We start from the raw sequence: 17,817 nt of genomic DNA, 5'->3' as shown, positions 1-17,817 counted from the left end.
CGCAACAAACTACTGTGTAAATCAACAATGGAACAGAGAAAACTATTATTTCACTACTACGCAGTCCTCCTATTACTTGTTAAACAGAATTATCCAAACTTCCTAAGGGATAAAAACATGTAACTTAACTCTAGTCTTGAGAAATTCTGTTCTGACTTACCGCTTTTGTCTCATTCAGTTGAGATTTCCAAGACACTGGCAACAACTATGGCTTCAGTTAAGATAATATGTCACAGAAACAAAAGTAGTGCTTAAATTTTAAAATAACTATTGTTTTCTGAAATAGGTTCAGTCACTGCTGATATGACTTGTGTAGTTTTATGTCCAGTAAATATAAAGTACAGTAACAAGCACAAAGTAAATAAACATACCAAGTCCACTGGGAAAGTCAAATAACAATACAGCACATCTCAAGGGTTCTACTTCTGCCTCTTGATTTTTAAACATAATTCTACCAGCCATAAACTTAATAAAACCAGTCTACCAGACTTCCATAAATTATAATTTCTGTTGGATACATTATTCAAAATAAGGAGATTATGGCAAAGAACCAATGACAAAACAGTTTCTTGCATAATCATTCAAAAGCATCACATACAGTTAAGCTATAAAAAGCATAGAATGAATTTTTACTGTTTCTGTTGAAAAAAAAAACCAAAAAAACAAAAAACAAAACAGAATGCAATACCGAACATACTAGATATTTGAGCTCTTTCCTTTTTATCAGTGTTCAATGCCTAATTTTTAAAAATAAGGTTTTACCAAGGCTCCTTAAGTAACGCTCATTTTACACGCTTCTTCAACTTTTGAATTATGGAGACATATTCTTAATAAAATTAAAGAGTTCATTGTTACTTCAGAAGTTTCTGTTCTGGATACCCATGGAATTGAAGCTGCATACACATGTACAATGTCATCAGCTAAAAAATAGAATGAAACTGCAAAAAATTACATCAACTTACATCTCAGATTCTGTAAAACTTGTAGAAAAAATCTAAGAAAACTTCAGAAACCTTTCTCTAAAATCACAGGAGATCCATCTTAGGACACAGCAGGATGCATTAGCCTTTTTTAGCTGACTACATGTACATGGCATTGTTAATTGCTACGGACTAATGGAATGTTAAAATAATCTAGTGCTTTGTTTAGGACTAGTAACGCATGGAATGGAAGCTGTGAAATTAAAATGCTTGTTCCACAGATAGCTGAAGTTAAATCAGTGACGTGACAACATTAAGTAAGAAAACTGGAATATAACCACCATTAGTCTTAATACGAAGTGTAACAGTTCAATATTATTCTTACATAGAAATTAACCTCACCTGAAGCCATATATATAACACTTTTCCAATCATTTTGAATTGATAGAAAAATAGACCTACCAACACTTAGCAAATTGTTGTCTAGATAAAACTTGTGCTTTGCATGCTTCAGTGATCCAAGTAGCACTTCTTGTATATTCTAGAAGTGTCACACCAGCCTGTTATGATACACTGTCCATCACGATGGATTGCAGGTCTAAAAGGCAAAATCTTACCTGTATCATTGCCTGTGATTTGAATAACATACAATCTTATGTCAGTTCCACTATCAGGCTGTGAAGTAGGAGACACCTCTTGTGGTTGCAAGGCCTCTGTGGCCTCCATCACTGTGGGTGGGGCAGTAGGACGTGAAACTGCAGTAGAAGTTGATGATGTGAAATATTCCTTATCAATTTCTGGTTCTACCATCTTTCCTGTCAGATCATCTTCAGCAGTGGCTTTACTTGCAGAAATAGATTCATCAATTACTATGATGTCACTGCTTGTTACCTCCTCATCTTCCTCGGGAATAATACGTGGCGTCTTCAGAGAAACAAAAGGTTTGGATGCTGATGTAGGCTGAATTTTCTCTACAGCACTAACTGTAGAGTTAGTTGATGTATCTACATCACTGAGCACAGTTGTTTTAACTGCTGCCTTAGATGAAAATGGAACTGTTCTGACTTCTTCCAGCTCCTCTGATATTCCTGAACCTTCTGGAGTTTGACTTGGAGAAGCTCCCAAAGTCAGAAGACTAATGCTTCCTGCAGTAGAAGGACTACTCAGCATCTTATGGGGGGGCAACACAGAACTCCAGCTCCCTATATTTCTGTCTTCCTCCCTTGTGGTGGTTCCTTTGCTTTCATACACTTTTGCCTGTGTACCAAACGTTACAGGCATCGCTTCTGTAATCTTCTCTTCTTGCTCAGTAGCAGTCTCAGCCTTGGGAGTCACTGTGAGATGCGAAGACCTGGTGCTAGTTACAACAGGCCCTGAAACTTGTCCATATTCTGTAAGCATTAATGCAGGCACTGATAATTCTGTTGCTGGATACATCTCATCATAGGCTGAACCTGTCTCATCGTGTTTTTCCAGAGTGGTTGTTAGAGATGATTCAAATCTTGCTGTCGTCTTTTGTTCATGCATTTGGACAGATGTCACAAACAAGGTAGACCCTGTGGCAGTACCTAGTTCCCTATCTTGATCTTTTGTGGAGAGCTCCTTTGGAAAAACTTCACTAGCTTTTGCACTTGTTACTGTTGCTTCAGTATGAATGATATTGTCAAAAGAAGTCTGATCAGTAACTCCAATGTTCTCACTACCTACAGTGACTGGAAATAGGGAAATATCATGTTCTCTCTGTGGAAATGTATTCTCTATCTCAGTTAAATCTGTAAACTTAAGGGGTTCCTTTGTTACTCCTAAGCCAACAGATGTTTCTCCTCCTCTTTCCTGAAGTGTTGCCACTGACACCTCCACAGTGGATGTCACACTGGTTGTCTGGCCTTCTTCTGTCACTGTGTGTTTTGAGATCTCCGTCCCTGTAGAGACTTCATCTTCAGCAGAGGTTGCTGGCGATTTCTCAGTAGCCTTTCTTTGTTCACCTTCTGGGGTAGAAAGAGTCATTTTCATAACATGTCCTGATGTTTCATCTGCTTCATGATCAGTCACCTCCAGGACAGTGGGCACAGCAGTTGGTAACACAGTACCACTAGAGGAGCTAAACGATTTAAATGTTGCACCACTTTCATCCACTGATATTTTGGAGACAGTAAACTTTTCCAAATCTAAAGAGTTGCTTGTATGGAAGACATCTGTAGTACCTTCACTCAAATCAAAATCAGCTGATACAGCTTCTTCATCACTTTTTGTTTCTGCTGTCTCCATGCTTGTGTTGGTTTCATCCGTTACTGCTGAAACTGAAGCTCTCAGATGCTTTGTATATTCTATGATTTGCTCTGGAGATGATGTAGGCTCCATTCCAGAGATACCATCTTCAGAGTCTAGCTCAATTCTCTTAGTATGAGACATTTCTTCTGTTATATAGCTCTGATCCTTATCTGTCTGTAGCCACATGCCAGAAACTGGAGGAGTGTGTGTGAACTTCTCACTTACGAAACGTCCCTCAGATCTTGCACTAACAGAAGCAGGAAAAACAGTTGTGACATAAAGGACTTTATCATCTATTGTCCTCACTTCTGGCTCCTTTGTTTTTTCCTGCTTTTCTAAAATAGCTGATCCTTCTGTTTGCTGAGATGAGTGAAGAACAGATGTGATGCCTTCTTCAAACTTTTGTGGGGCAATGGTACCTTCTGTGAGAGCAGATTCTGTTTCATTGGCAGTGAATACAGAAAAGGATACAGGTATTCCAGATGACGTAGTGTGATGCACATCTTTTAAATCCTCTCTGCTTCCCTCAGCTGATGCCTCATTATCAAACACAGTTGCAGACGAACTAAATTTAATGAATGGAGTTGACTCATCTGCTGTAGAAGATTGTCCAGTGGTTACCACAAGCTCATCTATGAGTGTCTCTGATACAGCAGGCACATCTGATTCTGGGATGCTAACCAGAGCCACGCCAGAAATTCTATCAGGCATAATGGTGTACACGCTCTCTCTTCCCTCCCCCTCTGTAGTAAGATCATACTGATCAGTGAATAAAGCCTTAGGGATTACAACAGTTGTAAGTTTCTTGTCAGATTTTGCTTCCATTGATTTTTTTGTGGGTTCTTTTGTTGAGTGAGAACCAAGATACAGATTTTCTTTTGTTAGTGAAACTGAAGTCCCTGTCCTGGGTAACTCTCTCTGAGAAGCTGGTACCAAGCTATCTGTAGCTGTCATCAGAGGACCCACTTCTATTTGTTCAGTCTGATTATCAGCATCATGTTTTTGTGTATCTCCTGTTTCAATATCTTCCCACGAACCAGTGGAACTCTTAGCTACAGCTGTGCTATCCTGAAAAACTACAGAGGTCAAGAAAGCGTCCTCAGTGCTTTCAGACCTACCTTGTTCCTCGGACAATTCTGCTTCAGAGTAAGTGTGCTCCACTTCCAAAGCTGCAGATGTGCTCTCTGTTAACCTAGGTGAAACATCATATTCAGTCCTTCCCAGCGTATCATAAGGGCTTATTTCACCATCTGTGACAGTCTGAGGTAAAAGGGTGGTTAACTTAATGTTCTCCATAAGCACCTCCATTTCCCTTTTCTCCTCAGCCACTTCAGTAGTCATTTTTGTATCTTCATTCTCTAGGGTTGCTTCCTCCCAAGCAGGGACCTTTGTTTTGGTGACAGCCACTTCAGTAACTGAACTCTCAAAAACAGAAGGTTTAAGAGTAACTTTAGCAGTTGATAGTTTCACACTGTCAGTTTTCAGAGTTGTAACCAGCTTAACAGTTGTAGGCTCTGATACAATTTTTTTACCTTTAAAAAAAAAAAAAAAAAAAAAAAAAAAAGAGAGAGAATAAAGAAAAGTTAAGGAATTATTCAGTAAGATTACCAACATTTTCAACTAGTTCACATATTCCTAGAAGAAATTACATGTTACATTGAGAAATATGTATAGAGGCAAAAAAGCTTTCGACAACTGTTGAGCATACAACTGAGCTTTGAGTGACATAAATATCATATTATTTAAGTTGCATGTAACTTAATGTCAAATGAAATGAGAACAGGAGCAGTATTCTTTGTAGCTGTTATTTATATAATTATCTCTGAGTATCCTAATACTATACAAGTATCCATTTGACAGCTAAGTACTGATCAGGACATATAAAAGTTTATTCCACAATGGCATAAATGAGTAGTACTGCAAATCTATGGGTTTTCTTCAAAGCTTATTATAGCATACAACTCAAATGCATAAGGAGACTGAAACAGCACTTCCGTTTATTTTCAGCATATAATTACTGATTGCAAAAAGGATTCCTCACAGGAGAGCACGCTTGAGAAACAGGAACAAACATGCCATCAGAAAATTCTGTATTAAAATGCAAGAATTGCTGCACTGCTTTAAATTACATTGAGAGAAATTCTGATTACAGGGAAAGGTGAGAACAGTAAACCATAAGACCATAAACTTATTGCTATGATGATGATCTCTGGAAAACACTTCAAAGATATAACTGAACTTCCTTCACAAACAAAAGTGCTTCCATGAGAGTGCTGAACTCTCAGAATTCTCATGAAAAAGCAGAGCGATGAACCTCCTAAATGATGTGAGCAGTAAAGGGTAGCTATGCTGGATAGCTAAGTAGGCACAAATAACTTTATGTCATTCCAATGAACCAAAGTGTGATGGTTTAGAGGATCCTGGTGCCATTTCTCTGTCCAATCCTGCCACAGATTGCTACCCCACCAGAGCAGGAAATGAATCATTCCACTCCAAATTTTGGTAATGGAATTTAAACTCTTGAAAAAGGTGGATTTGTGCTCAGAAGGCAAGATTTACTCAGGAAAAGTCCTAGGTAGATATGTCTCCCCTTCTGCCAGTTCTTCTAAGTCAGCGATCTTCAGAAGAGCAACAGGAATAGAGAGGTGGGGTGTGAAAGTCATAAATCATGTTCATTTCCAAGTGACTAAGAGTCAGAAAACTTGGATGGATGCCAGCTAAGAGCAAAGCATTACACCAAGCACAAGGAGGATGCATTAAATAGATTGCATATATGAGAACTAGCAACTTACCACAGTCAGTTATTATTAGACATTTGGTGTCTAAGAAAATACTGCTAAACATCTGTTTGAGCAAAGAAATCTATTCCTCCAACACACAAATATCAAATCAGATTCAATATTTTGTGACTCCAGCCTGAAACCAGAAGGTTCTTTTTACTACTGTGAGATAGTAAAAGAGACCAGGAAACTCTAGCTATTGTAAGGAATGAATACCAGTTACTTATTGGGAGAAAAGTGCATTCTGAAACTGGATTATTATTGCCTGGCACAGAGATGAAGATGTTCCAGATAATGACCTGGGACTTCAGTAACACTGGAAAAATTAAAGAAGTTAAGAGCATGCAGAAATAACAGAATGTAAACAAGAAAAAAATATTTAGGAAGGCTCAACTGTAGCCATATATATTTGTATAGTGACAGTTTATTCTCAAGCAAACCCAGTATGTATGCACAGTTCAGTTACTTTCACACCACTATGCCTAAATGGGTGAGCCTTTGATACTGAACATGTGGATTTTGCCTTTGCAAGTGAAGGTCATGCAAATGTTTGTTTAGTTTCACACACAAAACTTTGAGAATGTCACCTCTGTAAAAAAGCTATTTGAACTACCTTGAAGGAGACAGAAGCTGCTTGCCAGACACTGGCTGCTTAGAATATGTAGGTGGATTTACAGAGCAGTGGAATGAGGAAATAGAAATTATATTTCAGCTTTCTTGAAGAAGTGAAAGTGAAAAAGAAATTGTGAGGGTAAAAATGCAGGATGTTGCTGTGTTTAAAATGATGTTCTTTGCCAGCAGAAAAAGGAATAGATTCAGTTTCTACCACATTTCTGATCTTTTGTGTACATGTGTGTGTTGCTTTATAAGGAAGATTTAGCTACTTATACACATTTTTTGTAGGCCAAAGTTGAGCACTTGAACAAGCAGGAGCAAAACTCTTGAAAGCTCACTAAGCAAAGCACAGCCTTAATAACAGTGACTTTTGAGTTCTGGGGTCCTATGACCTGAAGAGGATACTCATTATTTGTTTCAGTACCTATGATCTTTGAATATGAGATACTGCTCCCAAAATCAACAACTTAAAAAGTACTATGCTTTACAGTGCTTTTCATCACTAAGTGTGCAGGGTGGTCTGAGGCATGGAGTTTCTTTTCATAAGCAGGGAGTGAAAAGTAAATTAGAACAGCTCTGCTGAGTGGCAGCAGATAATTGCTGTGCTGACACCAAAGAACCACAGATCTGTCACACACCTCCTCTGAACAGCAAAGCGGGAAGCACAAAACATAGTGCCATATTATCCCTTTCAAACACAGGATGCATTTCCTTAATGAAGACTGAATTTGTTTTGCAGCAAATATCATCAACTGAGTGCCCAATTACTCTCCCTTAAGAGACAATTAAGAGCACTCTTGGAAAGAATATTGGTACCTAATACTCTTTTACAAAGCTAGATAAAAATGAGGGTGCAAAAGTTGGTTTTATAGGCAGTGAAGTGAAAAGTAACTTAATTCTCCTGTGGCTGGGAAATATAAGTAACTTCCTGATCTCCTGGAAGTGTTTGCAAGTGCCAAAAGATCAGATTCATGCCCAAAATGCAGTTACTTTTTGTTTCCTATAATTATCTGCTTATTAGTGATAAAATCAGTACACTGGCAGTAAATCTGACCAAATAGTAAGTGTATTTGATTTAGCAAATGTGAATTCATATGCTGGTATAAGTAATATATATATAATTTTAATAATTAATCAATGAACAGCCTTTCTCTTTTCCAAGACATGCAATTGCCAACATACAAAGAGCAGTTCTGGTTCAAATAAACTTTAGGGCCTCCAAAACTGTTTCATCATAAATGTGATATATAAGGCTTTCCATACACATTATTCAGGTTCACAGACTTTTTTGAGTTTGTGTTTTGAATTTCTTGGAGAAATCTATCAGTGTTCCTTCTTTTTTTTTTTTTTTTTTTTTTTCCTTCTGTGAGAAAAGAGAAAACCAAAGAGAGGATTGCCTTTTTAGTAGAATGAATATCAGTTTGAACTCTTCACCCAGATGTTCTGTATTACTGTACTTCTTGCAACACGCATGCAATATGCTATCTCCTCTGTTCTTCTTATGCAAGACATGAGGCAGATTTTCCTAATAATATTCATGAACATACTAGCAACAAGAAAGCAAATTATCTCACCAGCAGCTGTTCATATCAAAGACTATCATTCAGGTTTTTAATCAATTCTTTTTATATTGAACAGTCTGAATTAAGTTGATTTTGGATGGAGTATATGATTTCATACAGATACTGCACATTTTCATTCTCTATTTATTTATTTTATGTTTTCACTATACAGCACTTTCTTCCTCTTCTCTCCCACTAATGTTTAAAGAAGGATTTAAAATAATGGAGTAATATTAAAACTTAATATTTTTTCAAGGAAATCACAGTGCACTACTTTATACATGGTTTAACTTTGCAATTACCAAAAAAGGATTTTAATATGTTCGATTCTATTTAATAATACTTTCAGGATATCTAGGTGTACTTCTTGGAGGAGAAAATGCTTTCATAAAAGATTACATAAATTATCTACATTATGACTTTTATATATACATTTTCAGCATAATCAGTTCCACAAAACTTTAACCATGTGTCTAAAATGAGCCACTGATGCAGTCTCTTTGCACTTGGAAATATTGTTTCTGTGCTTACATTTAGGTATGTATGTAAGAACCTGGATGAACATAGACCCTATAGATAAAAAAAGAGATTTCTTCAAGTTATTGTCAGCACCTAGGACAATTAAAAAATATATAAATACATAAAAAGTTTTAAGTCACACTAAAACCTGGAAATGCTGAATTCTTTCTATGAATCACAGAAGCCAAAAGAAATTTTCCCAGAATAACACTGATGTTGAAAAGATCCAAATTAATGGTTTTTAATGGATACCTTCCATCCATTTTGAGTATGCCTACACCAGCAGTTTGCTGTGTTTCATGTATACACACTGTGATAACTGCTGCTTCATTAAGTTTGCTCTTAGTGTCTGTTCCTTCCCTGCCACCTGCCCGAGCACCAGCACAGTTCTGAATGCTCCCCCACAAGATGCCCCATCTGGAGTTTAAACAATAGGCAGAACCTCACTGCCTGGACAAGTCTAAGAATCAGATCAGAACAGAAAAAAATAAAAACTGGAACTTTGGGCTGCAGACAGAGCCAAAGATTTGTCAGTAGTACACCAACTAGGTACCCCTTCACTACCTGTGAGATGTGCGATATCATATGGAGGCCTCAACATCTGATGTTACAGCTATACAGTTTCCCTATTACTCTAGGAATATACTCCCACTTACCTACATTGTGTTTTGATATCAGAACACAGCCAAATGTAATGAGAAAAATAATGAAAAATCTGAATGCAGTGCCATTTTTCACTTAAAAAATACATGCAAAATCAGAGAAACTAAGTGGGATTCTTAAAAGTAATAATTCAAATCAATAACTAGTTGGCAGTCTACTTTATTTGAAAGGAAAAACTTGAGAAAGAAAGGTTATGCATCCTCCTGACATTGGCAGCTAAGGCTGCTTCCTTCCAGCTAACAACACAGCATGGGCAGCAGCACCATGAGCTCTATAAACACAGATACTGTTCTGTAATATCTGCTCAGGCAGCTAAGGGGGGAAGGATGTTATCCCTAGTTTCCCCAGATGTAAATGTGGTTCTGTGAACAAATTTTAACTTGCCTGCCCACAGAAAGAACAATAGCAAAAAGTACTTCTCTTTCCATGTTATTTATAATTAAACTGCCAAAGGATACAAAATTTAGGTGAGCCTCTTTACTCAGCTCTTCCTAACAAAGTCCACATTCCAGCACTAAATAGAAAAAAAAACAACCTTTGTTTTCTGGCTGCAAAAATAAATGATGGAAGAATAAAGAAAGCCAAGATTGTCACTTCAGTCAGGAACTGGTACAAAAAATCTCAGTGCTTTGTTCTTGCCACCCACTGTGAAAGGAGACAAATTACCTGTATGTTCCGTGGGTGGTATGCAGCTCCCAAAGCAATGAGCACAGGCAATAAAGAGTAAAAAGGATTTGTCCTCCTTGTACTTAAATACCCAAAGGGACAGACCCTCTACCTTTTTTATCCAAGAGGATGAAAAGAAAATGCCTCCCATTGCGTCCCCTTTCCTTCCCTGTTCACTGTTTGTGCTCAGGGGTGTGCTTCAGCAACCCACCTGTGGACCTCTCAGAGAAATGCATATTTGCATTCTTTGGCAAAAGAAGTGCATGCACCTGAAGCTGTACCTCCAGAGACACCAAAAGGCTGCAGCTGGATTACAGGACTTGGTCCGGGGTAAATCAAATCCTGTCTTTATACTTCACATGATATTTAAAAGGTTAAATTGCAACCAGCCACCACCTCCTCCTCCTTCTACAGGTATCAGGGAGGTGTGTGGCACAGAGAATTTCTTGCCTATTTTTGGTGTGCTCTGAATTCTTTTGCAAAATCTGTACTGTTCTTTTGCAAACTCTGTAAGTGTGGCAGGCTGACATAAGAACCACTAGAAGTTGTCCTTGTGCACAGCCTTCCTTCACAGCCTTCATGACATTCACTCACAGACCCTGCAGGGAGCCTGGGAATTTAGACATTTCTGGACAGCTCTGTTGCTTTGTAGGTCTGGCTAAACAGCATACTTGGAAGAGGCATAGAAATCCACCATCTGAGCAAAATAATGAAAGCCAGAGAACTATTTTGTTGCAATAAGGCCTCAACTCCACAAAGGGAAAGGGAGCATGAGCGCAGCCCACACTGTTGCACATACCAGCCAGCACCATCACCTACAAACATTTGCTTGCTCAAAGTTATTTTGCCCATGCTGACACTTGAACTGAGCTGTGAAGAGGTGGAGGATGCTGGCTTTGACAAAATCTGTATTCTACTGTGTTTCTCTAAAGATAAACAGTTTTTTTAAAATTTAATCCATGTTTACATTGTTGTGTGCTGAGTACCACTATCGCTGAGTCTACAACCTTCTGCAGCCATTCTCAAGCTGACCAAAAACCCACAGATCTCCCTCTGTGCTGCCCCTAACATGAGGCTAGAAATAATCTCTCATCCAGAAAATAGGTGGGACATACAGTCATTGATGGTTGCTGTGGAAAAGAATAGGACTGCTTAGTTATTTAATGTTTTCAAAACCAAGGAACACACAGCAAACAGATAGTCAACAGTGTTTCTGCCAGCTTTTGAGTTATGCCTAAAAATGTTATCCTTTTTGCTGCCAGACAAGCTAAGAACAGTTCATGCTCCTGGGCAGCAGTTTGCAATCATGATGGCTAATGCTGGAGGACATTTTTTTCTTTCTAATTTTTTCTCACTTCCATAGAAAACATTGCTATCAAGTTACCAAAACCCGCATCCTAATGAAACACACCAAATAAAATAATAAGAAACAGAGGGTTCCGATTGGAAAGGCTTTGGGGCTGACAGGACAGAAATCTGCATAGAGACAAGTATTTTCCCTTTGGGTCTTACAAAGATAAGTTCCTGTTGCATATTATGAAGACTGTAGCTTCCTGTATTTCTTTGTAAAAAATGCACTGATTTTGAACTTCAGATGAAGCAGCAAATGAGCAAAACCCATTCATCCCAGAAAATCAGCAAGACCCAAGAAGTAGATAACTTGAAATGACTCCTGATGCAGCTCTTCTGAAAGAAAAAAAAAAGAAAGAAAAAAAACCCAAACACAGACCCTGTTCATGGGTGACTATGCAAGGAAATGCTTCCTCTGATGCAGAATTTCCCAATTCCCAGCTAAAAGGAAATCATAAAACCAAACCAAAGAGTGTAATGAAAGAGAATCAGTGAAGGTGCATGAAATAAAAAGTCAAAATGAAAAAGCAAATATGAAACAAAATGGTCAATCCAGAGCAGAATTATTCCAAAATGTCGAACAGATGTTTTGAGGCAAACAAAAAACTGTTTTACTGAGAAGTTCACAAAAACCATACAGCTCTATGAAAGTATTCAGCTTTAATAAACCAGCATTTCTCAGTAAAACGTGCATTTATTCTTCAAAGCTTCATTGACCTCTGTGTGTATCTATTTCAGTTTTGCTACTGATATGCACATCAAAAACTGCACAGATATTGCTTAGTGCATTTCTGGAGCACAATTTATTCTACAGATAATGCAGTATAAAATGCCTAATCCGAAGTCTGTTGAAGTCTGTGCAAGGTTCCCAAACACTTCACTGAATTAAGCGTGAAGAGACAGAGGCTGGGGTGAGAATGGGGTTAAATAAATACCCTATAGCTCCATGCAACAATGAAATATGAAACAGGTATCCAATTAAAAATGAAGGAATTTTTTGCTGAAGCAATGTTTTATTCTCTTATCAGTTGTTCTACAGCTGTTCTACCATTAATTCTTGCGTGGATTTTTTTTAATGGGTTGTTTTTTTGTTGTTGTTTGTTTGTTTTGAACCGTGACTAGAAGTCCTATAGTTTAACACCTGAAAAACTTCCCTTGATGATGGTCTCCAGGGAGCTTCAAATACTTAATTTAATCTGAAACTTTTTAAGCTTTATCAGATGCATGATTTGGCACCTCTTAGAGAAACTGTCATGGTTTTGTGATTTTTGCTTTTCGGTATTCCACATCATAACATCATGTGGGGCACTGGGACTTTAACTGTCAATGCTCAAGTCCTGGGTACCTGCTCAGAAGAAGAGAAGAACTACATTCCCCAGGGGACCTTGCGGTCAGGGAGAAGAGGTTTAACTCCTGGCAAGGTCACCTGATTGCTCTTTCTCTCCGGCCCTTCGTCGTGGGCGCTGCTCCGTCTCCCTGCTGCTCAATCGGACTGCGCATCTCACCTCAGCATTGTGGTGAGGCCTATCCACGGACATTCTCTCTCTCATTATATTTGATTTATTAGCCTCAATTCTGATTATATTGTATTATAGTGTGTTATCTTGCATTCCAGTAATATATTTAGTAAATTAGTTTGTTTCTCCTCAGATCGGTGCCGCTGTTTTAATTATTTTGGGGTCCCCTGTTTCCTTTTTTTCCAGAGGATCTGTGGATCCCTCTGCCCCGCTTGTCACAGAACCGGGCCGAACCAGCCCGTAAACCGTTGACAGAAACAAACAAACAAACAAACAAAAAACCCTAAGATGTCTGGCAATACTCAAAGGATGAGCTGAAACACATGGATAATGTTTCAGAAATTCAGAGCCATGTGGTTTCTGTAGAATAAGAAAAGGATTGATCAAAGTGAAGAGGGTTGTTATTTTTTAACAAGATTTTTAGATTTTAAATCATATATTACTAGTCTAGACCACTTCTGCTTACCAGAAGTAAAGACACTTTGCACAACGTAATTATGTAGCCAGAAAAGAGCTGAAGTTTAAAAGTTGAACTTCACTATTAAATATTGTCCAGGTCAGCTATTTTATTGAAATTAGTGCCTACTGGTTTTAATTTACAGTTGAGTTATGCTTTTTTTTAATACATATTTTGATCATGTGAGTCTGAAAGTTAGATTTTCAATGCATCAGTTGAGGCTTCTTCTAACTCTACTGCAATCTAAAATTAATATATTGTGATATTCCATTTAAATACATTCAATCACAAGTTAGGAGTAAAGACTTTAAGGAGGGCTGAAAAAAGAAGTATCCCTTTTCTTAAACTCAAGACTTGTCTTCATAATGATTCAAACAGCTGCCTGCTTTGCCACACACCTATTGCTTGAGAGTACATGTAAATTTGAGAGCTAGACTCTGGTGCTGGGCAGCATTTGCTGCAGTGGTCTTGCTCAGGGAGGAAAGTGTTGCTCAGCATGAGTAGAAGTGCAGGTCTTCAGTCATTGTTGTTGCATTTCAAACAAAATATCAACATGTGGGCACAGTACTCAAGGCTTGATCAATGTGAACCTTGCTGGCAGAGGAAACTGTATGGGGATGCTTTAAAAACCCCAGGTCACTGTATGAACATCTGTGCTGCAGACCTTTGGCACTGGTGCTATCTGGACAGGCAACTTGTTCCTTCCTTGTTTGCAGAGGAACTCAGTGTTTTTTCTTGTAGCAGATGTGCATAGCCACTTCCCCATTTTATTCTTTTTCAGCCACAGAAATGTCTTGTAATATCAAATACCTAATGAGCATATTAAGAGCTATGGGCAATCTATTAGAGTTAACTGCAAAGAATCAAGGTTTTAGGGAAGAATGTTTGGTTTCTTGGCACTGCAGGAATCACTGTGTTAGACTTCATATCAAGCTGAAAGCACTCAGAGCATGAGGATAGAGGACTTGATGTGGTATATTGCCATGCTGAAATAGAGCTGACTGGGAAGCTTTAGATGAAATTTCCATATAAAGGATCATTTGAAACAAAGACTTAAATTCACATCTCCTGCTATGCTGCAGAGCCATTTTTAACTTTTTCCCTGTTCCTCTGTCCCCGAAAAGGGATTGGCTCCACCAGCAGAGTGATTCACTACAGCTGCAACTTCGGGAAGCTGTCCGGGATGTGAAAGACCAAACCACTAGATAGTCTCACTAACACATGCACAAATCTTTTATCAAAAGCAATGGAGAATTGCAGATGGTTTCTGAGAAATTCTAAGCACCTTATGAGAGGGAGAGAGAGTTTTCAGCAAGTATGAAGGGGAGTACATACAATTCAGCATTATACTTCTTTTTTTTTTCCCTGCACAAATCAAGATATGTTTGGCAAAACCTGAGTCATCTAACTAGCAGTGTTTAATTACGTCTGATGTAATGTTGACTGCAATCAAAATTGCTAGAATGCAAGTTCACTATTTAATAAATTATGGTGGCTTGCTATGGTCTTCTTTATTTTCTCATTAAAAGTTCCATACCCATGGACTATAAGCAAATCACTCAGTACTTACTTCAGTTTTTTAGAGGGATTAACGAGTTTTATGTCCACTAGTTAATTTTACCTGCAACTTACAAACAATAAATATGAAGTGGCAGAAGGAGTAACATGACAAAATTATGCCCTGCAGATTAAAACACACTCCTAACATAACTAGTCCTTATTCCTGGTATACAGTTCCTCTGAAGTCCTCCAGGACTACCTTTACATGCAAAGTTTTGCAGTATCTAACTCACAAGCAACAAATAACAATAATAAAAATTAAAAAATGCATGTTTGAGTGTGTGTGAACAATCAGACTGTAACATTACACTAGATCTTGGGATTTGTTCTCAAGCAGTAAGGTTTGTTCATAAAGGAGCCTTCAGTGCCTTGGTTGGAGAGATTCACATCTTCAACTAGCTCATCACTGACAAAACTGAGGACAGCATAGGTTGCAAATTTCAAGCAATGGTGACTTACAGTCATAGAAGTGAGCCCCTCCAAACTGTACTTTCTTAGTTAAAGACTAATACAACACAAGCAGTCTTTATTCCTTAGTGCCAAAAGCACTGTCTGTAACCACAGGAACATCACCAGAGAGGCCTGTAGGGAAATTATTGAGAAGTCTGACCTTCCTGTGTTGGTGAGGAGCCTGTAAGACTCAGGACATTCAGCTGGGAAGACACAAACTCCAACCTCTTATACATGACTGACCTTCTAATAGTATCAGTGTCCTCTTGCATCAGGAACAGTCCTGTGATAGAAGGGATCATAAAGGACAGAAACAAGGTGATAGAATCCTCTGCTAATTGACACAGTTATCTGGTCTGCAATATTTGAAAGGTCTACATAGCAGCCCAAATGTTTAACATCAGAGGATGTATGGATAAGTTATCTGGAAGTGGAGGGGAGGTGGAGGTGTAAGTAATCATCAGTGAGGATGGAGAGAATTGTCAGAGAGGTGTTCTGAAGGAGGCTGGGCAGATGAGGCCAGGTCCTCCATAGTGGTATATGAAGCACTGTCAGTTCCAGGAAGGTCAGAGAGACAGGCAGGGATCTAGACCTGCAGTGCACAGGTGAGATAATGATAAAGGGAAGAGAAGCTCATAGTAGAAGCTGGGGAATCTTTGAGACAAATGGAATCTGTGCAGGGATAGACTGCACTATAATAACAGCAGAGCCAGGCTGCTTGACCAGAAGATGGAAGAGGTTACAGAGGAACATTTAACCCAAAGACCAAGGAAAGTTGACAGGCATGAAGGAGATCTGATTTAGATTGATGCAGTTTAAAGATGGATGTGGCAAATACTTGATGTGCTTCAGAAAATATCAGATTAAAAAAAAGCAGCAGTAAGAAAGGCAATTTAGATGATCCACAGTGCCAGTTGAAAAGTACATGAAACATCACGTGGGTGAGAGCAGAACATACAACTGCTTTAGAAGCATAAAAAATATGATGGGAGGAAATGTCTAGAATCCAATGACAGCCTCCAGATTACTGGCATTTCCATGGGTAGGGCTAAATGCAATCTGTAAACAGCCTCTCTTACTGCCATCATTCAGAATAGAGCATCAGGTTAGATGATAGTCACTCCCTTAGTCAAAGAAGACATCTTTTTCTGTTCTCATGTTCATTGACATTACATACAAGGAATCAGGGTGCAATGAGGCACTGAATTACATAGCATTCCACAGTCACAGGTCCCAGGGTGATTGTGGATAGTGTATATCACTGCATGAACAGAACAGTACTTAGCAGGCTGAAATCTTACCTTAAAATTTTGCATCAATGTACCAAGGTGTTACTTTAAGACATTTGTCTTAGTTTGGCTTTTCTCTTATTACTTTTTTTAAAGCCATAATGATAAAACATTTTTTAAGGACTCGTGCACTTCAAGAACTGAAACAAAACATATTATAGTGAACAATTTTCAGACATAGAACAGTGAGTGTACTGAAAATTATAACTAAAAAAGCTTACGTTCGTAGCAGTAGGCATCAAACTTGCTATCTGGGTAAGGAAAGCCTGTTTGGTTCTCATAGCGATACAGGGTTCTCACCCCAAGTAAACCTCCGCCACACTGGGGCCTAGCCACAGAGGCAGGGTAGCGAACACTTCCATCCGCCAGCCAGCCGTAGTCACACTGGTCAAAGCCATTCCTCCAGGCAACATACATGTTTCCAACAGAAGCAAGAACACCATCTCTTTTCTGACATAGCTCTTTTGCTTCCTCAAAGGTGAGCTTCTCAGGAACAGAAACATGAACAACTTCATCTACAGGGAGAAAACAAAGACAAAGATTGAGTATCAAATTCCCTCATTTAGTCAACTTAGCTTCTCTCATCCTGTCCATATCCTGCAAGGTGACTTTCAAATTTTGCTTAGATGCCTTTTACTTACCATTTTGCTCAAAACGAACAAATGAACAACAACAAAAAAAACAGACAGAAAACCTAAATCTCACTTTTCTTATAAGTGAGATATAACTCTCTTATATCTCAGTTGTAGGCACTATGAAAAAGTGCCTACAAGAAAGCCCGAGCATTCATACTCAAATTATACCTACATCATGGTTGGAGACTGAGTCTCTAGGCAATGGTAACACAAGCCTCAAAGCTCCTCCGTGACCTCTGCTGGAGCAGACTTTCCAACTCAACTTTGCTAATTAAATCCAGCCCAACAGAATTTACTTTCTCAGTATAACAAATCCTTTACATCTGCAAGCCTTTTACCTGACCTTTTTAGTCATCGCTAAAATCTCACTTGGGACACAGACAAAGAGCAAATAATGCTCCTCCCTGCCTGCTCCGCAGCAGCTTCAAATGTCGTATTTACATCAATCTTACTCTTGCCTTGTGGGGAAACACAGATGAGGGAATGCAGCAGACATGTTGTGTGCACAAAGCCCGTTTTGTAAAAAAGCCGAACTAATCTAGATTACCCCTACTATAGTTTTG

General features: G+C 38.5%; 1 protein-coding gene across 1 annotated transcript in view; it reads right to left on the bottom strand.

Moving 5' to 3' along the window:
- VCAN (versican) overlaps positions 1 to 17,817 on the bottom strand; it is a gene marked incomplete at both ends in the record, with an annotated part of 97,574 nt that overhangs the window by 49,370 nt on the left and 30,387 nt on the right. The window contains one exon of the mRNA XM_079548818.1: positions 16,841 to 17,134. Within this exon, the coding sequence (XP_079404944.1) occupies positions 16,841 to 17,134 (294 nt within the window). The remainder of the gene's footprint in view (positions 1 to 16,840; positions 17,135 to 17,817) is intronic.

The sequence above is a fragment of the Tetrao urogallus genome (assembly GCF_951394365.1).
Source record: "Tetrao urogallus genome assembly, chromosome: Z".
NCBI classification, from domain to species: Eukaryota; Metazoa; Chordata; class Aves; order Galliformes; family Phasianidae; genus Tetrao; species Tetrao urogallus.
This window is presented reverse-complemented; position numbering and strand designations above follow the sequence as displayed.